The sequence below is a fragment of the Corvus cornix genome, chromosome 7, assembly GCF_000738735.6.
Source record: "Corvus cornix cornix isolate S_Up_H32 chromosome 7, ASM73873v5, whole genome shotgun sequence".
Taxonomy (NCBI): domain Eukaryota; kingdom Metazoa; phylum Chordata; class Aves; order Passeriformes; family Corvidae; genus Corvus; species Corvus cornix.
The window spans coordinates 23,435,159-23,455,331 of NC_046337.1; the positions used below are offsets into that span (position 1 = coordinate 23,435,159).

The window sequence follows — 20,173 nt, forward strand, 5'->3', positions numbered from 1 at the left end:
GCATACCCTGCAGCTTGAAATAGGCTGGATAAAGGCGGGCCTTTGGCCAATAGATTCCTTCTTAAGTGAAACAGATGAAGAAACATGCCAAGGGGACTCTGATGTAACTTCTTCAACCTTTTTAAATCCTGAAAAGAAGCATGCCAACTTTTAATTTCTTACCCTACACTACAGTAAATTTTCTCTCTCATTCAAGATTTTTTTTCTAACTTGCAACTTAACAGCATGAATTATTTTCATTCATCATTTATAAAATCTATTGCAAAAAGAAAACAAAATACTTACGGTTAATAATATCAAGGACAATATAGTACAGCAAATTCTTCAAACAATATTTCTGCTCTAAAACTTTGATCAATGTTCCATCAATTCATATGAATGTAAACTATTTCTTTTCAGTTGCCGGAGTACCTGCTACATACCTTTATTTAAGATGTTTTTCAACACTTTCAAAGTAATTTATTTTGTACAAAAACTCCTACTAGATTGTCTTCACAGGCAAATCAAAGAATGTGTAAGCAAAAAACTTCCATTAAAAAGAAGGTTTTTACCATCTTTGGTGCGTGACAGATTCTAAGACTAGAGTAAATGAAAAGGGGGGGCATGGAACATTGAAAAATTTTGAAATACATTTTTATGTCAGTGACACATATTTTGGAGACATATATGTATGCTGGGGACATTGTATGCAAAATGGTAGCGATTAATTGAGTTAAAAGACACCATGACAGACAACAACTCACATATAAGCATCAGTGTATATTAAGATGATTATTGGAACATGACCTGAACAAGACAACTTCTTTAATTGCACAGTGTACCTTCTAACTTCAAGGTAGCAGTGCTGGTCACTTGGCCTACAGAATTACTCGCCACAAAGGTATAGATTCCTTCATCCTCTGGATAAGCTTCAGCAATCTCCAGCTGGTAAGTGTCTTCAAACTGAGTCATTCTAAAAAACCGTGATGGCTTGATCTCCTTCTCTTTGCTGTACCAAGAGACTTTCAGATCTGCTCAGGCAAAAGAAAGAAAAAAAAAAGGAGTAAATGATGATATTCTACTAGCAAATAAACACTATTTTTGTATTTATAGCTTTCAAAAATCTTAAACTCAAGTATCTAACTTTAAAAGTGCCTTGTAATTATTCTCGTAAAGTATGATGATTGGAAAGTAACCTACTTGTTTCTTTAGATTTTGATTTGTGTATTGGAAATACTTGTATGGCAAAACTGATGCTGGTGCAGACGTATTACTGAGTAAAAGTAATTGTTCCTTAACTCTGTTAGTGTAAAAATTTAAAAATACTTTGCTACTACTTAAATCAGAGAAAGTATCTTTTTAAAAATGTGATTTTGCTACAATTGCATGATTAAACAGGCTATAAAATATCTAGCTTGAACTAGTCAGGTTAAGAAATTAGAACATTATGTTGCTAAGCACAGCACCTTCCCTCTTTTTGTTGCAAATATTACATATTTCTCAAGAAAGATTTATATATTCCTATTTAAAATGTTGTATTACTTGTATAGATTCTTGTAGACTTTGGAGAGAATTGAAGCAGAGTTTAGCCTTTCCTCTCCACCTGTCACTATGCTACATCATGATTCATATGTTGTTACTCAAATTGTATGCTATTACTGTTATCAGAAGGCTGTTTTCTATAGCCAGTTGCACAATGCGTATCATTAAACAACTGTACTTGCAATCATGTGTTACCTAACCTAGTATAAAAGGTTTTTACAACACAAGTGAGAGGTATACAAATACATTTGGCTAGAGTATTCAATAAAGGAAATTTTCAATAGGAATGATGTCTTCATTGCAGGGGTTGTCAAGCACTGGAACAGGCTGCCCAGTGAAGTGGTAGAGTCACAGTCCCTGGAGGTATTTAAAAGCCATGTAGATGTGGAACTTAGGGACATGGTTTATTTCTGGACTTGGCAGTTCTGGGTTAACAGTTGGACCTGATGGTCTTTGAGGTCTTTTCCCACCTAAATGATTCTATGATGGGTGACCTAGATGAAAGGATCGTTATATTTTGTGCTGTAAATGCAGCTTCCACATTCACATGAATACAGTTCTATTAAAAAAAGTTACACTAGCATGCATTGCACAAAGAGTGGGCCAGTCTTTCCAACATACATTTTCTGAGTTTTAGCAGCACTTCTAAAGCTGAATCAGATTTGTTGTAAAGCTTCTTTTTTAAAAAAAAACCTGGAGTTTTATTTTAAGGGATGGAAATGAAAATTATATATGTTTGCATATATAACCAATTTATAAGAATTTTTATAGAGCTGTCACTCAGAATTATTTTTAAATTTGGAGGATTTTTATCTTAAATAATTTTAAATTCTTTGGCTTGTGAACTGGATCTTACTCTGCAGTTTACTATGTGAATATTTTATTAGTTACTCAAGGCCATTTGCTAAGTGAAGAAAGGTAGCTTTATTTGACTGTATGTTAAGGAAAAAGATATTTTAATTGCAGACTGAAATTCTATGTCACTAAGTCAAGAAAACTTATTTAAGTAAAATCTACACTTAAAAGACAATGAAGAAACACTTTTTATGCTAGGAAAAAGAAAGTAACCACAGTTTAGTGTTTGCAGAGTGATACTTAGAAATATTGGGAGAAAGGTTGAGTCACAATTTCAGTCAGTTAGTGCAGTTAACAGACATGGCAGTGTGTGTCTTCAGAAACTTCATCATGTTCATTTGACATGGTAATGCTTTTCCCCCATGAAACTCTACATTTTACTCACTGACAGAGTTTTCCAACATCAGTTAGCATTTGAAATGCTGAGACGTTTCCAAAGACAAATTTTGTAAAACAGATCTTCTTTTTTGAAACACTTAATATGCTTATGATAGTTTAAAACTTCCATGCTTGACGCCACCTCTGACTTGCTTAACTGAAAGTAGTTAACAACACTTGGCTCTGTGTGTATATCAAATAACTGCACTTCTATGGTTAGACTGATCCAAGCATATACACTGCTGAATTTTTTTCTGAATTCAAGATGAAAAATTCTGAGAGATGGAAAGATGTACAGTATTTCATTAAACCCACCTGTCCCAGTAGCTCTGCACTGAAAACAAGCAGAATGTCCCTCAGATGTAACAGTATCACGTAGTGGTATTATGACAGCAGGTGGGTACACTGGCATTTCTAGCTCGGGAGAAACAACTTCTGGGACTAAAGAATAAAGGACAGAAGTGATTTTTAAAGATGAAGAATGAAAATTTCATTTCTAAAACATTATTATGAGCATGGGAAACTCACTTTCAACTGAAAGTGAAGCTGAAGTTGTAGCTACTCCATAGTCATTTTTTGCTTCACAGGTGTACACTGCTTCATCTTCAGGGAAAGTTTCAATCAGCAACAGAGTATATTCTTGTGCATCATGGAGAAATTTGCACTTGAAACCTGGAGAAAGCTGTTGATCATCTTTGTACCAGGAAATTTTGGGCTGGGGTTTGCCTGATACAATAGCACAAAAGCGGGCAGGTTTGCCAGACTCCACAGTAGTCGGCTGTAGCTCCCGAATAATCTGGGGTGGCTCTGGAGCTGAAAATTGTGAGGAAGCGAGGTGGCAAAGAGAGAGAGGAAGAAGAAGGAGAGAGAGAGAGAAGTCTCATTATTGATATTATTAGTGATTCAAAACTATTTGCAAAGGATTAAACAAACAAAACTATCCCCCTTATTATTCCTAATCTTTTGTGTCCGTGAAAATCTGCCCTTTTTCTTGATACAGGGGGAATGATCTAGGAGCAAGTGCCTTAACATAATTGGCTGTTTTGGTGTAAGTGTTTTCTGGCAAAATGTGTCCAAGAATTGTTAGGTTGATCACTCTGGAAAGGCATATCTGTCCATATGAGCAAATTAGTTTTCTTTAGAATGGAGAATTTTCTGGTCTAAGTAAATACAGTGGGAAAAGAACTGCCATGGTATTTTTATCCACTAGCCAGCTACTTCAGTAGGGCAAGAAACATCCATGTACATGAAGAATTTGGTAGTATTCCCGATGATCCTTTTGAAATTTTTTTTCTTTCAAGAGTTAGAATTCCAGAGAAGCTATATAAAAATCAGAAAACCATTGAGTAATAAACAGTCAAAACATTGGTTGTGGGGCCACATACCATTCACATAAAGAACAACAGAACTTCTATTCCGTCCTGCAACAAAAGTATATTCTCCAGCATCAGAGTAAGTGGTTTCAAAGATGCTCATTCGATGAACTCTCCTTTCCACCACATACTTGTATCTTTCCTCATATTGGAAGTTGATCTCAATACCATCCTTGTACCACTGTGGTTCAATGTCATCTTCATTGACTTCAAATTCAATTTCAGCTCTTTGTCTCTCAACGACCTTTGGAAAAGTAGAATAAATAATAGAAATAATATTGTTTTTTCCTATGGTCTCACTTTCCATTTCCTAGATGGAGGTTCTGACCTTATGATTACAGATTTTTGTGCTATGACTCTTGCTGGTTAGATATTGTTGCTCCTCCCTTGCATTATTCTTTGAGTGACAAAGCTATGAAATACTTATTCATCTGTATAGGCCTTACCTGAATATCTTTCTGGGCACTTCTGATACGAATGTCACGACCTTCCACTATCAAATTGGCACTGGATGTGTTTCCACCTGCTACTACAGTGTACTGACCAGCATCAGACATCTTTGTGGAAGGAATGATGAGACGATGGACATATTTCTCTCTCTGAATTTTCAACCTGAGCACACCAGAAAAGAAAATGAGCTAGCTATTTCCTGGGGAAAAACACACACCAAAAGTAAATATGGTGTAGAAGCAATAATTTACCTATCACCTATCTGGAGTTCTTGCCCATCCTTCATCCACTGGACCTGAATGTCAGGTTCTGAAATTTCACATTCAAAAATAGCCCTCTTCTTCTCCACCACTTTGATGTCTTTAATATGCTTCCTAAACTCAATGTGACGAGCTAGGGCAGAAAATAATAGAATGAGTGCCATGATGTTATTTAAGCCACCAGAAGTCACTAAATACGCAAATCAAGAGAGCAAATACCTTCCACATATAAAGTCGCTGATGAAGCTGCTTTTCCAGCAACAAAAGTATATTCTGCTGCATCACCAAAATGCACATTCCTTATGGAGAGGGAGTGTGTAAGCTTCTTTGTTCGTATCTGGCATTTATCAGTTGATTTTATTTCAACGCCATTCTTTAGCCATTTATATGAGATACCTTCATAATTGACTGTAACTTCAAATGTTATTGTATCTTTCTCTTCGGCATTGATGTCTTTTAGCATGGAGGTAATTAGGATGGCTAAAAGGAAAGAAATGGACATGGTTTGCTTTCTTCCATTCTGTTTTACTTTATTTTAATGACATGCTAACAAGATAAAGGATGCTTCAACTTCTTGAAGACAATTTTGGAAATATTATAAGGTAGGTTTTGTGTTCAGAATCAGTATTACAATTAAATCTCCCACAACTTCTGAATGACACAGGAATCCAAATTCTGTTTTCTATGGTGACTTGGCAATTAGGCAAGTTGGCCTAAAAAAGAACAATGCAGGATCTGACTTTCAAGTTCACTTTTTCTAAATCTCTTTAAAGAATGTAATTGAGGCTATTTAGTGTTATTTAAAAACACCTCTACAGCTGTGCTGGCTTTGTCAGAATTTCATTTAGTCCATGTGTTAACAAAAACTCATAATTGGTAACCGTAAAATATTCTGGATAATTTAATTTTGACATACGTTTTACAGTCAGGGTTGCGCTGACTCTATCATTTCCACAGACAAATGTGTATTCTGCAGAATCTTCACTGCTTGTGTTCATGATATTGAGTTGATGGAGTTTCCCCTGGACAACTATTTTGAACTTTTCACTCATTTCAATCTCCACACCATTTTTCAACCAGACAGCAGGCACATTGAAATGAGAAACTTCACATTCAAAAGAGGCGGTTTTGGTCTCAGGGATCTCAATATTTTTCATGGTCTTTGTGATGTGTATGCCTAAAAGGAGGGCAAAAAAGACGAGAGAGAATTTTCTAAAAGTTGGTATGTTTGGAAGACTGCAAAAAATCAAGGGTAACAGGCTATGAAGCATCAGGTCAAGTTGCTCAGTTATGGTGTAAGCAATTCATACAACTACCTTCTTACGAACTTACAATACTTACTTTCCACAAACAGTTTCGCTTTACACTCAATTTGCCCAACAAGAGCTGTGTATTCCCCAGCATCATCAGGAGATATGTTATGCAGCATAAGCTTGTGAACTTTCCTTTGAGAGATCATCTTGTATTTATCACTTGGTTTAAGCTCAATATTTTTATGGAACCAACGGACAGGTACAGTATCATGGGAAACACTCAGTTCGAATGAGACAACAGCATTTTCCAAAGCAGTCACATCCTTCGGCTTTTTGATGATCTTGACAGCTAGAGGGAAAAAAGTTAGCAATATTCAGCACTTTGTATGATTTGAATTTCAAAACATGCATTACAGCAAACATTCAAACCAGACTGACTTACTTTCCACATGAAGTCTGGCATTTGCTCCTATTTTTCCAAGTTTAAAGCTGTAAACAGACTCATCGGTGACAACACAGTGTTTGATTCTCAGTGTGTGAACAGTCCCTTTCACTGTAATTTCATATTTGTCACTTGATTCAAGTTCAACACCATTTTTAATCCATAGAGCTCCTTTCACATCAGGGTGGGTCAGTTCTACACTGAAAACTGCCTCCTGTGATTCTGTCACTGTCAAGTTCTTCAGTGTTTTCTTTATCTTAACAGCTAGGGAAAAAAAGGGAAAAAAAATAGAAAAAACCCTTGACAAAACAGATCAAAATTAAAGCCCATAGTAAATACAATAATTTTAATAAAAGTGAATAATGGTGCTTCATAGTAATTTGTGCAGTTTCCAGCAAAGTGGTGTGCTGGGAACAAAACAAGGAAGCTTTACTTGTAGCATCCATGAGAAATGTTTGGTTTCTGGGGTTTTGTCTGTTTGTTCTGTTGGTTGGTTGGGGGTTTGTTTGTTTAGTTTTTGTTGTTGTTGTTGGATTGGCTTGGAGTTTTTTATTTGATTTATTTTATTTTGCTTGTGTCTTAAGGCCTGGTCCAAGACATAGTGAGGGATGCTGGAATAAGTCTCAAAGACATCAGTTAGTTAGAAAAAATACTGACCTTCGACCTTCAGTTTGGCAGATGTCTTTGAGCTTGCTATTTCATAGCTGTATTCACCAATATCCTCCAGTTTTGTCGCAGGGATAATAAGCCGCCTCTTTACACCATCAGATTCAGCACGATACTGATCTGTCGTAGCTAATGGTCTACCATTTTGTAGCCACCGGCCCTCTGATTCAGGATTTGCCACCTCACACTCAAAAACAGCCGTTTGGGACTCGGCCACAGTCAGGTCATGGAGAGGCTTTGAAATGGCACCACCTGTTGGGAAGGAAAAGCACATTCATCATGTTGCTGTTCAGCTTCCCCCCATACCGAAACAAAAAGTAGATGCTGGAATACTTTGCCCTAACTTGCAGCCTGCCCATTGTCATTCTGAGCTCTGTGAAAAATCAGGAATACAATATGACCTGAACATTATAAAAAGATGTTTCTTAATTCTATGCTAGTTATTCTCTTTTATTTTATCATCAGCACAGATATACTGAGAGCACTCAAGACAAAACCCCTTCTTTTTTACATTAATTACATCAAAAGCATAATATAGCATTTCATACTATGGTTTTGATCTAGCAAAATACATTAACACTTACTTAAAAGATTTGAGAAGTCAAATTATACTAATCACAAAAAATAAGGTGAAAGGCAAGGAGAACATAAAAAAAAAAAAAAAAGATAAACTAAAGACAAAACCCCCCCACTGAAACAACAGTATTGCTGAAAGTATGAAATACAGTATATTGGACAGTTTTTAAATCACAGTGAAATGAAAATGTTGGACTTTAACCTTACTAACCTGCTACTATAAGCTTCCCAGATGTTTTCTTCTCTCCAGCATAAAATACATATTCTCCTTCATCGTCTTTCATCATCTTCACCACCGTCAATTTATATATTTTGCCATGTGCTTCAATTTTGTATTTAGGACCAGCCTTTATGTGTTGGCCTTTGAAATGCCAAATTACATCAATCCCCGAATGGGAGAGCTCAACCTCAAAGGACACATTCTGTGTTTCAGTGCAGGTGATGTCATGGAGACCTCTAATAATCTCAATTTCTGTAAAAAGAATACATTATAAATTTATGAATAGTTTCCACAGTTTTTTTTTCAAAGAAATTATTTCACAAAGAACTGTACGTCTTAAAAGACACCTACGTTCAACTGTGACATTGCAGTCTGTTTCAACTTTGCCAACCATTAGTTTATAACGTCCTTCATCTGATGCATGGGTTGTGGTGAGCACTAGCCTCTGTTTAGTGCCTTTACATACAGCTTGTACACGTTCATCAGGCTTTATTTGATTATCATTTAGGTACCATTTGGACGAAGACACATCAGGTGCTGAAACTTTGCATTCGAGGATGGCTTTTGTTCCTTCAACTACACAAATATCTTTTAGAGGCACCACTATTTCCACACCTGCCAAGTTACAAAAATATTCATCATGAGAAAAACTATGCCTTTAAAAAGTAATCCTAAAGGAGTCAAAAATCAAACACGCCTTCAAAATCATCATAGTGACTTACTGTACACTGTGATCTGTCCAGTGGTTGAGAGCTCAAGATCAGGAACACTAAAAGAATAAGTTCCACTGTCTTCCTTTGTGGCATCTTCTATGAGTAACATATGTGATTGTTTATCCAACACAATATGAATGCGGTCACTTGATTGAATTTCTTGGCCATCTTTCATCCAGACACCTTCTGCATTTTCTAGGGAGACTTTAACTTCAAGTTGCACGATATCTCCCTCACAGACTTTTTGATCAGTAAGTCCTTGAAGAATTGCCATGGGACGAGCTGTGTAATTAAATGAAGTCAATTAATACTTATAAGAGGCAGAATATTGAACATTAAAGCATTATGGCATACAACGATATAGCTATAATACATGCTATAATATAGAAAATCTGTAATATATAGACGATATAAGAAATTCTTACGCTTCATCTTCAGTTTGCAGTGAGTCCTTTTTCCATCAACAACAAAACTATACTCTCCTTGATCATCTTTATTAACATCTTTAATAGTGAGGATCTGACGACCACGGCGGGATGCAATCACATATTTAAGATTAGAAGTGAGTTCAACATCACCGTGATACCATTTCCCCTCCACATCTTCTGGGAAAACCTCACATTCAAGTTCACCTGATAAGGATTCTGGCACTTCAACATCCTCAAGTTCTTTAATAAACTCAACTGCAGCACCTAAAGGCACATAATTACATTTGTGAATAAGCTTGATTAGATACTCCTGAAGAAAAAAATTGTTATTAAATGATCCTAAGGGAATAAATATATATAGTGTAACCATTTTACATAGATAAATCTCTGAACTTTCATACTGGATTCCAAAAGTATGAAAGCGGCTCAACATTTGTTAGGGTGTTAGACATCTGTTTAAGTAGTTTTATTTCTTTCTGAAGCTGATTTCACTTTAACAGTATGGCATGGTATTGAGCTGTATGCTTCTTACCTTCAACAGTAAGCTTTGCAGTGGTTTTTATGGATTCATTTTCTACCAGTGCACAGCTGTAGTCATCAGCATCAGACATATCAATTGTTAATACAGAAAGAAAGTGAGCCTTTCTGTCTGAGTGCATCCTGTACTTGTCTCCAGAATGAATCTCAATTCCATCTTTAAACCATTTCACTTTGACAAAGGGTTCTGATGTTTCACATTCAAATGTTGCCATGGAGTCTCTTGCTTTAGCAACAACATCTTGTAACTTCTGAGTGAAGCTGACTAACTGCTTGGCTGTAAAACATTATATAATGATCAACAGAGCACTGACCAAAAGACATAACACACTATGATGAGCAGTAGGATAAGTAAGAGAATTGAAATTACCTTGTATTAACAGGAAAGCATGGCTAGAAGTTTCACCAGCTATATTGACTGCTTTCACCATGATACTGGCAGAATCATCAGAAGTCACATCTCTGATAACTAATTCGCAGACATTATCTTCAGGCCAGTACCAGTACACACGATCAGTCCTTTCAATCTGAACACCATTTTTGAACCACTGGCATTCAGGATCTGGTTTTCCCACCACTCTCACACGAAAGTGCACGTCTGTTCCTTGGGCTACAGTCTGGCTTTGAATTCGTTCAAGTATCTTGGGAGCCTCCATGCTTGGACTAAGCTCCACCTTCTCTGGTTTGAATGTTGGAATGGTGATTTTGCCTTCAGGAGGAAGTTCTTTCTTCTCTTCCTCTGGGATCTCTTTGGTCCAGTGAAGAAGTTCTTCTTTTGTCTTTTTTAACATTTCTTCATATGATTCATCTTTTTTGCGAGATTTAAGTTCCACAGCTGTAATGGCTTCATAGTAGCCCTCTTCTGTCCTACGCTTGAATTTACTTCGCAGCTCTTCAGATTCCTCTGAAAGCTTTTCATGAGTGATTCTTTCAGCCCTTTTCAGCTTCACCACTTCTTTGGTTGTTGCCTCTGCAGGTTTGTCTACCTTCTGTACCTCAAAGAGAAGTTTTCCAGGTTCTGTAACAACAGGCTCATGTTTGGGTTCAGGAGCACGACGAAGAACAGATCTGAAGTCTTCCCTCTGCTGGATCTCAAGTTTTACCTTATGTTCAATAAAGCCTTCTGGGTTCTCTGCAGTGACTCTCACCTCTCCAGTGTCATATGATTTGCAGTCCACGATATCCAGGTAGTAGATTCCATCATAACGGAGTCTAAATCTTTTGCTTTTACGGATGAGCTGCCCATTGAGGTACCAGTTGACCTTGGGCATAGGATAGCCAGTCACACGGCAGCGGAATCGTGCTGTTTCACCTTCAAGGACTCTTGCAGGTTCAGGAACCAAAACGATTTCTGGTTTTTGTTTTTCCTTTTGGTCCAGTGCAACTGCAGGTAGAGCACCCTCATGGGCCATTCTTTCTAACTCTTCAATTCGCTGGAGTCCCCTTTTGCCTTCTGGCAACTGGGATTCTTCCACAAGACTTTTCTCATCCTTCACGATCAGAGTAGCAGATGTATGGTCTGTACCATATTTGTTAGTTGCTCTGCAAGTAATCACTCCACTGTCTCTGGAATAGGCTACCCCGTAGTCTAGGCTACAGTACCCAAACTCATTGATCATGCGGAGTCTGTTAGCTGCTTCCAAGGGTTTGCCATCATGCAACCACTCCACCACCATGGTTGGGTCGCCAATTGGTGTAAGCCTGCATTCAAAGTGTGCTGGTCCAAATTGTTTGAGCCTTAAAGATGTCAGCTTCTTCTTAAAAAATGGTTTCTGTTGCTTTTCTTTGTCGTAGAGATCTCCTTCCTCCCATTGCTCTTGACCATAACGCAGATGGAGAGGTTCTAACTCTGGTGCTGCAATCTCCTTGGCTTTGTAAGTTCCTTTTGGAATTATTAATTTCCTTTCTGGTTCAGGTTCTGTATGTTCAACTTCAACATTTACTTTGCAGCGGGTAGTGTCCCTCCCAGCTTTATTGATAGCAGTAGCAGTATACCATGCAGCATCTTGCCTGGCAGTTGATTCAATTTTAAGGGCAGCTGCCCCTTTGGTTCCCTCAATCCTGAAATACAGAAAAAAATTCTAACTATTTTTCCCTTCTTTGTCATTCATTTTTTGTCCTTCTTCCAAATTAAGTCAAAGCCTCCAAAGGCAAATCTCTGGAGGTACTAGATACGTTGTTTATGTTTATGCATGTTTGGGAGTGCAGTGCCTATGAATCAAACAGATAAAGATAATAAAAACCATTCTTAAATTCAGTGGCAGTTTTACCTGCAGAGGTCTTCAAAATCAGAGACAGAGAACAGTTCAATAATCTCTGTGATGGATTTGCAGAATAGAAACTATATGAAAACACAAGCTGGAAAAAAATGGAGTGAATACTACAAGATATTTCATATCTGTAATCCTTGCAGAAATGCAAAAGCCCTTAGTGAATTCCTTCTGTGAAACTGTAGGAGGCATTTTGCAGGATGGTGATTATTAACTCCTTAACTTACATAAAGTATCTTAAATAAAATAAAAGAAAATAAAATTTGAATAAAATTTAAATTTAAATAGATTTAAATATAAAAAATTCTCTTACTTTATTTTTGGGTATTTATGAGGCACAATGATGTCACTGTTCTTGAGCCATACAATATCAGGATTAGGGTTACCAGTAGCTTTCACTGCCATCTCCAGTCTAGAGCCCTCCTTCACGCTGACATTTCTCAACCTTTCCACAAAGTGTGGTCTGACTAGGTCTTCCTTAGCTGAAAGAGCAAGGGTAAGTTATCACAAGAGGAAATGACACAGCCGTGATTTTAAATAAAAAACACTCATCAGACTGCTAAAAATAAAATGTACAGAAGATACCTTCCACAGTCAGTGTCATTGAGACTGAAGCTTTGCCTGCCCTATTCTGAGCAATGACAGCCCATTCTCCAGAGTCATCAGGCATTGCAGGAACAATGATCAATGACTGGGTGCCATCCTCTTTAATCACTATTTTATGGGTGTAGTCATTAATCACTTGTTGACCTGCAGATACACATGAGAACAGTTGCAGTCAAAACAGTTTCAATGAGATATCAAAGACCTTTTAAAGATTATTTGTTAATGAAAATGAGGCTGATGTACCATTATGGAACCAGTATGTCTCTGGCATAGGTCTGCCCACAACTTTTAAGTCAAATCTTGCTGTCTGTCCCTGTGAACATTTAAATGACGTAGGTTTCAGCACAAAAACTGGCTTATACAGTCTCTCTAGTTGCCCTTCATCAGTTTCTTCTAATCTCCGGGCAGGAGAACGAGAAGGAGAACTGCGGGCTGGAGACCGGCTTGGAGACCGCGGAGAGATAGACCTGGAAGGAAAAGATAAGACAGATATATATGACAATGTCATATAGCAGTGGACTGACATGATAAACAGATTTCAACCTTTGCCTTTCTCATAATTTATTTTAAAGAGCTTGGCTAATTTATCTATGTGAGAAATTGGGACAAAATTAATTTTTCTTTATAGTCAATTTTCTTTATGTTTTTGACAGGACTTTGTAGAGATGTACAGTGTTAGGACACACTATGGCCAAGGAAATTTTTGGGTTTTGGATAGTGCACAGATATGGGTGTAATCCTGTGTATGTTTGTGCATGGGTGTGTATGTGTATGGAAACTGAACACAGGACATGGCAATGCTTAATTTTTTCTGTCATAGAAATACAGCTATTTCAAGGGCAGGGAAAAATATTTGCACACCACACTAAAACTCCAAGTGCAGAAGGTATTTTTTCAAAAACATGAGTACTTTAACCAATAAATATGGTTATTGAGGTTGTAAATCTGATACTGTGGCTGGAAATGTACGTGAATGATTGTACTCTGGGAACTGCATTGCTCATTAAAAGCGAAAATCAGACAAAAAGCGCATAAATCTATATGAGTCATGAAAACAGCATTTAGAGCTTTTCCAGAGGTATGCAAACTCCAATAGCATGAGCTTATTTAACTGCTGTGTAATGATCTTTTGGACTGTCTATCACAGCAGATTGAAGTTTTGTAAAATTATATTATCGTGTACCTACCTATATCTTCTCATAACTTCAGGTCCTGGCATATAACCTGGAGTTGCTGTAGGTGCAACCGGCTCAACATAGAGTTTTGCTGAGCAAATGGCATTTCCTTTCATATTACTGGCAAAGACTGTATAAATTCCTTCATCTTCAGGTAAAACAACAGGCAAACGCAGAGTGGCGCTGCCATCTTGCAGAAGTTCCATGTGGTAGCGCTCTCCATGCCTTATACGTTTGCCATCTTTGTACCATGCAACCTGCATGGAAAGAAACAGTAGACTACTATGCAAACTCTCCTAAAGACAAAGATCCAGTGATGACTTATACATGCAAGACGTTATAACTTACTGTTTGTCAGCTGAAAAACATCACAGCCCATGTACGTGTGTTAAACATTAATATTTTTACTTGAAATAGGTAAGACTAAAGTAACATGTTTACACAACAATCTGAAACATGAGTTTTGGAGCTACAAACAGATATAAAGCCCATTTTGATGAAGGGCAAAGTAACCTAGACTGGACTACTACTGTGTTCCCCACTGGGCTAGGCTACCTCAGAGATACTCAGAATCAAGACTAACTTAATTGGTAAATCCAACTTACCTCTGAACTGGCTAACCAACCTAACTCTATTCTATTAAGGGACAAAAGGAAAACTCAGCTTGATATCAAACCAGAAGACTGGATTTCCTTTGAGAGTTGCTGTTTTCTATGCAGAATGTAAAAAGTCTGACAATGAGATGTTAAGGGATTTTTTCAAGTAGAGCATCAAAATATTTATTAAAAAAAATTTATACAGATGTGGGGTACCTTTGGCAATGGATATCCAGATGTCTTGCAGTGGAAGGTAACTCCTGTCCCTTCAAAGGTTCTGTAATTCTTTAATCTTAAATCAAATCCTGCTTCTACAGCTTCGGATTCAGAAATATCAACCATCATCTCCTCTCCATCTTCTTCAAGAAGTTCATGTAAGGTAGTCTTAATAATTCTGAGTTCAATTTCCTTGATAAGTCTTTCTTCAAAAGAAGAAATATGGAATTCCTATACAGAAAAGCAAGACCATTAGTTTTCTGTGTCAAATAATGACCTTGCAAATAAACTATTTGTATGGTAAAATGTCAGTACCCAAAATTAATACAGAGGGATAGACATACCTCATCTTCTACAAAAGTTCTGACCATCACTGTATCTTTTGCCATTTTCTTCCTGATTAGAGCTTGTTCTTTTTCATATTCTTTTTCAAAGTCACCATAGGAAATAGGTGGGGCTACCTCAGCCACTTTAGGTTCCTGTACGTATGCAGTCATTTGAGTTTGGTACATCATTTCTTGTGATTTTATGTAGGCTTCATAATCAGCTAAGAATTGAGAACAGATTAATTTTGATAAATTTTTTGGTTTTCACTGGATTGAATGGAGAAAACAAGTACAAACTTATTTTACTGGTTTTGGTGATTCAAGCAGACTTTCTATCTGTTTAGCCAATAAATACAAACAGCAACAAAATGCAAAGACTGATGTATTAAGATGAGCTTTATAAACAGACAGAAGTCTTCTTGTACTATTTAGATATCCTAGTTCTCAAAGTGGAAGCATCTGCCGAGATTATTTTACAATTTCTTCACCATGACTCTGTCTCCTGAAAATTTTTGTACATTTTTACAGGACAAATAAAAAAATTAAACTAGCTTCTTTCCCTTTAAGATAAAAAACTATTAATTGATTAACCTTCTTTTCCCACATCACTCTCTGAATGTCTTATCCTGTCATGAACATGGCATGTCAACAGAGGAAGGTTCCTATAACTACACATTCTAGCAAAGAATAAAGTCCTTCAAGGGCCTGATGTCAGATACTCTTGCAGAAACAAAGCTGACAGATCTCCCTTTATGTTTCTTCAGCTGAATAAACTAAGCTGCAAAGAATTTGCAGCACAATTTAAAATCTTTTTTCCCATTTTGAAGTTAATTTTAAGAAATATTGTTCCCATTGCCTTAATCTAAAATGTACCTTCTTCTAGTAAGGAGACCGTTGCAGAAGCTTCTCCAAGTTTATTACGAACAACAATAGTGTATTCTCCGGCATCGTCGGCAAAAGTCATGGAAATTTCAAGTTTGCATTCCCCAGTTTCTTTTTTGTAACTCACTTTGTATCTATAGGAAAAATAAAAGTAAAAAGTCTGTAATTCTGGACAGGCTTTTTAGTGAATTTGCTTTTACTTATACAGTTAATGAGACACACTCCTAACTTGTACAGGGCACAAAAAGAGAAACTTTTGCAGGCAATTCTCACTGAATGAATCTACAGAGCAGTGTATGAAAAATAACCACACTGAAACTAGAGTACTGGACAGCTTTCTTTTTGTTATCACTAAATAAATAGGATACAAACAACAGTACTGAAATATGAGAGGTCTAGTTATCACACAAAATATAATGGTATATTCTGTGTGCACACAGTTTGTCCTAATATGGATCATCATAGCATGATTATTTCAAGAATGCCACAAATGTGGGTTTTTTTCTCAGCTAGAAAGCATGTTGCTTTCTACAGACAACACTTAAATAGACAGAATGCAAACATTGCAAAGACAGACTAAAACAAACGCAAAACTTCCTGATTTGTTTATAAGGAAAAGTAGCATATCTCATTTTATAGTCTTTTGAATATTTATGTTTTAAAACTTAGCAGCCTTTTAAAGTCACACATTAAGACATGATCCTATAACTTTTACATTAAGAAAATAAAAATGTCACAGAAATCAGGGTATGTTTTCTGGCTCAACTTAAGTAAGGGAATCAAAATTATGACATTGCCAATTAAATATGCATAAAAATTATGTTAAGATAGTTTTTGTGCATGGTATTCAAAGTACCTGTAGCCAGTTGTTAGAGGAACTCCGCCTTTTTTCCAGTAGACATGTGGCTTTGGATTGCCCCCTACTTGGCATTCAAAAATAATGCTCCCACCTTCAATTAATTTATGCACCATGGGTTTTCTTATGAAGAAAGGAGGTACGGGTTCTCCCGATACTTCCTCTGCTGCAGCAGAGACATCTTCCATTACAATGTCCTTTGTCTCCACATAGCTGAAATAAGATTTCAGTGCAGGTAAGTGAGCTGATGTCTGAAGCTCTCATAAAACAGGATGCAAGAACCTAATGACTGCAGTAGGAGCAGTCTGTTTAGAAAAGGAAATTTACCGTTTCTCTTCTGTAACAGCCTTCTCAGAAATGGTTTCTCGAGTCTCAATTTCTTCAGTAACTACAAGGAAAATTCGATATAGTGGATTTTAAAATACCTTAATAGGCCTTAAACAATGACATAAAAAGAGTTGTAGAGTTGACATAAAAAGAGTAAGTAGTTGGCTCAGGGGGCTTGCTAACTCCACCAAGGAATTGAGTTAAGAGTTTCCCATTATCAGCCCATTATCAGCCTTTTCCTCATATTCTTACAGCCCTTTTACCTAATAACCCTGGAATACAACTCAAGCCATGAGTTTTAAATGTCTACAATACATTACAAGTAATAGACAGTTAACAAAATTATTAACTTCCTACAGTGACAAGAGGGACTGTCCTTGAGTTGCACCAAGGGAGGTTGACTTTGAATATTAGGAAACCTTTCACCAAAAAGGCTATCAAGGGTTATCAAGCATTGGAATAGGTTACCCAGGAGTCACCTGGGGCTAACTTTTAAATACCATTTCCACCCTGGAGGTATTTTAAAGACATGTAGATTTGGCGCTTATGGACGTGGTTTAGCAGTGTACTTGGCAGATTTGGGTTAATGATTGAAATCAATGCTCTTAAGGTCTTTTCCAACTTAAACAATTATGTGATTCTATAAATATACTTACCTTTTACATGTAAGTGGCAAGAAGTACTGACACTCCCAGCCTTATTGGTAGCAGTGCAGGTAAATCTTCCACTGTCCTCTGCAAAGGCTTCACGAATCACAAGGCGAGCAAGCCCTGCTTTGAAAGTGATCTGAAAGTCCATCGAGCTCTCAATTTTGTAGTCTTCCCTGTACCATGTCACTGTAGGCTGAGGATGACCGGATATTTGGCACTCCAGAGTGACAGACTCACCTTCAGTCACAGTCTGATTTTTGAGGCCCTGTATGATAAAAAATAAGTATCACAGTCAGTATATATTTTCAATACTAAACATATATTTAAATATTTAAAACCTATTTGAATGGAAAATTTAATGTCTAGTTCAAAACAGTGATCTGTGAAGCAATGTATGCAGGAAAAGAAGAGGGGTATTTTCCAAAGGGAAGTATTTGAAACTGGATTTTAGGATCTCTGAACACTGCTGTTATTAACAAAATGAAAAAGTAGGTTCACACTTATGCAAATAGATCTACCTACTATGTGACATAATTGTGAAGAGTCACTACCATAAAAGACATCGAGAAGAGTTTGTATCTGAGATAAATTATATGGCTGAGTAAATCTAATACAAAGTTTAAAAAATTAAATAAAGCCAATTTTTAATGGTTAGGTATTCAGTGATAAAAGTTAGAAAACAGAATGGGTGAAAATCTAGTGTAACTCCCCTAAACTACATACAAATTACTTACTGAGACTAAGGTGGGTGGAGTAGCAGGGATTTCTGCAGGCACAGGAACTCTGGCAGTTTCTGTCACCTAGGTTGTTTAGAGAACAATTAATGAACAAAGTCAAGGACATAAACAGCATAATTTAAATAAGAAAATAAATCAGGGAATGTGGACTCTTGAAAGTAACAGGTAAATATTAGGTCCTTACAAGGATTTGTGTAAACCAATGAAAAGATAAAAGGCAGCAAAATGCTTTAGAAGTGGAAAATTGCAATAAGAAAACAGCAAAAAAGTAAGGCCATTCTATATTTTTAAGATGAAAGTCAGTCAGACAGAAATTTGCTTAAGAACATACCTTTGCTTCACCTTCTTTATGCAGCATCAAGTGTTCTGTCCGCACTGCTTCACTTTTAATCCTTGTCTCCTTTTTAGTCTCAACATCATAGTGACTCTTATACTTCTCAGCAGCTTCTCCAAAGGGAAACTGTGGAGGGGCGACTGGCTCTGCTTTTGTCCTGACTTCGTGAGGCTTTAGCTGAGGTGGTTTCACAGGCTTGGTGATCTTTTGCACAGGAGAACTAGCTGATAACTCTTTCTCCAGAGTAGCCATGGCAGACCCAGCTATTGAAACCTAGGGAACAGAAGAGAAAGAGTTACATCTTTGTTGTTGTCTTATTTTCAAAGGAGAGAGTGCATTTCTTGAGCAGATTGCATATGGAGCAGTTGTTTCCTTAGTTACTTGGTTTTGACACTGCAAAAGCTATATGTGAAAATAAGAGTATTAGGTTGCAGTAGTAGAATACCATAGATATAATACCCTTGTATTATTTTTGATCTAACATTTAAATATTTTCTTTTTCACTGCAGAATTTGATCTTTCAATGGTCAAGAAGCTCTTAAGTGTAGCACAAGAAATGTTCTCTCCATTTGCTCACTTGAAGCCTTAGATTTCCATTTAATCAGTCTAATATTGGAAGAAAGATTAGTAATAATTATATAACTTCCAGTGATTAAAATAACTGAAGAGATTTCAAAACCTTATTATAGGTGAAATGACTTCTAAAAAAATGCACAAATATTTAATAAAATATTTATGACAGTGTTTAATTATGTTTGGAGGAAAATAATTTTTAAATTCCAGGTGAAGAGAGAAAATATGCTTAAATGAGAAAATTAATTAACTGGGAAATTTTAATATTATGTAAAGGAGTCAAGCAGAAGAGTGGAAAGACTAACATTAAAAATGGATAGTGTCATATTACACAGTCAGTCAGGATTTTTTCTGTTTAAAAAATTAGCTTAGTATGTATTAATTAGCAAGGAAGAATAGAGCAGTATGCAAGTGAACTGATACACATAATAAGATTAATGAAGGATACTTCTGCTCTTTAAAAAACATAATTTGCATGACAAATATCTACAATTTCACTATATGTCACGAAGTACTGAAGCTGCATCCTCAAACAGTTTATAAGATTAGTTAAATAACTAATAATAACAACAAATTCTATTTTAGCAATTTGTCTGTTTACAGCAGTATTCTTTATTAGTCAAACAAGCCAACAAAAATAGCTGTAAGGAGTATACAACTCTTCCTCTTGGGGAAGGACCACACTGGAGTGTGTGAGGAAAAGCCAGATGGAATGGGTGATCTACTGGCTATTGAAAATGAGCATGTTCCTCTTGGATACACTTCAGCTTACCTCATATGTATGATCTGGTTTAGGAACAGCAACTCTGGAGACCGTGAAGTGAGGACTTGCTGTGCGAGGTCGCGGGGGTTCAACATGAATTGTTTTCTCAATTTCTGTTGTTCTTTTTATCTAAACAAAGTAATGAAAAAGGTTGTTGAAAGTGATGCTGTTCTTTAAACTGAAACAGATT

The 20,173-nt window shown here is 36.6% G+C and overlaps 1 protein-coding gene across 8 annotated transcripts in view; it reads right to left on the reverse strand.

The window, feature by feature from the left end:
- Window positions 1-20,173, reverse strand: part of TTN (titin) — a 244,913-nt gene that overhangs the window by 208,327 nt on the left and 16,413 nt on the right. For all 8 annotated transcript variants that reach the window (XM_039554641.1, XM_039554643.1, XM_039554642.1 and 5 more), the window contains exons 13-42: window positions 19,993-20,112; window positions 18,645-18,920; window positions 18,311-18,376; window positions 17,583-17,841; window positions 16,927-16,987; window positions 16,600-16,812; window positions 15,735-15,877; window positions 14,880-15,082; window positions 14,536-14,766; window positions 13,736-13,980; window positions 12,792-13,015; window positions 12,528-12,692; window positions 12,256-12,424; window positions 10,043-11,733; window positions 9,668-9,949; window positions 9,133-9,399; window positions 8,717-8,989; window positions 8,346-8,609; window positions 7,986-8,246; window positions 7,190-7,450; window positions 6,533-6,796; window positions 6,179-6,439; window positions 5,754-6,014; window positions 5,057-5,317; window positions 4,829-4,970; window positions 4,574-4,739; window positions 4,140-4,371; window positions 3,283-3,567; window positions 3,070-3,195; window positions 822-1,010 (exon numbers count right to left, since the gene is read on the reverse strand). In XM_039554641.1, coding sequence (XP_039410575.1) covers window positions 822-1,010; window positions 3,070-3,195; window positions 3,283-3,567; window positions 4,140-4,371; window positions 4,574-4,739; window positions 4,829-4,970; window positions 5,057-5,317; window positions 5,754-6,014; window positions 6,179-6,439; window positions 6,533-6,796; window positions 7,190-7,450; window positions 7,986-8,246; window positions 8,346-8,609; window positions 8,717-8,989; window positions 9,133-9,399; window positions 9,668-9,949; window positions 10,043-11,733; window positions 12,256-12,424; window positions 12,528-12,692; window positions 12,792-13,015; window positions 13,736-13,980; window positions 14,536-14,766; window positions 14,880-15,082; window positions 15,735-15,877; window positions 16,600-16,812; window positions 16,927-16,987; window positions 17,583-17,841; window positions 18,311-18,376; window positions 18,645-18,920; window positions 19,993-20,112 — 7,861 coding nt within the window. The remainder of the gene's footprint in view (window positions 1-821; window positions 1,011-3,069; window positions 3,196-3,282; window positions 3,568-4,139; window positions 4,372-4,573; window positions 4,740-4,828; window positions 4,971-5,056; window positions 5,318-5,753; window positions 6,015-6,178; window positions 6,440-6,532; window positions 6,797-7,189; window positions 7,451-7,985; window positions 8,247-8,345; window positions 8,610-8,716; window positions 8,990-9,132; window positions 9,400-9,667; window positions 9,950-10,042; window positions 11,734-12,255; window positions 12,425-12,527; window positions 12,693-12,791; window positions 13,016-13,735; window positions 13,981-14,535; window positions 14,767-14,879; window positions 15,083-15,734; window positions 15,878-16,599; window positions 16,813-16,926; window positions 16,988-17,582; window positions 17,842-18,310; window positions 18,377-18,644; window positions 18,921-19,992; window positions 20,113-20,173) is intronic.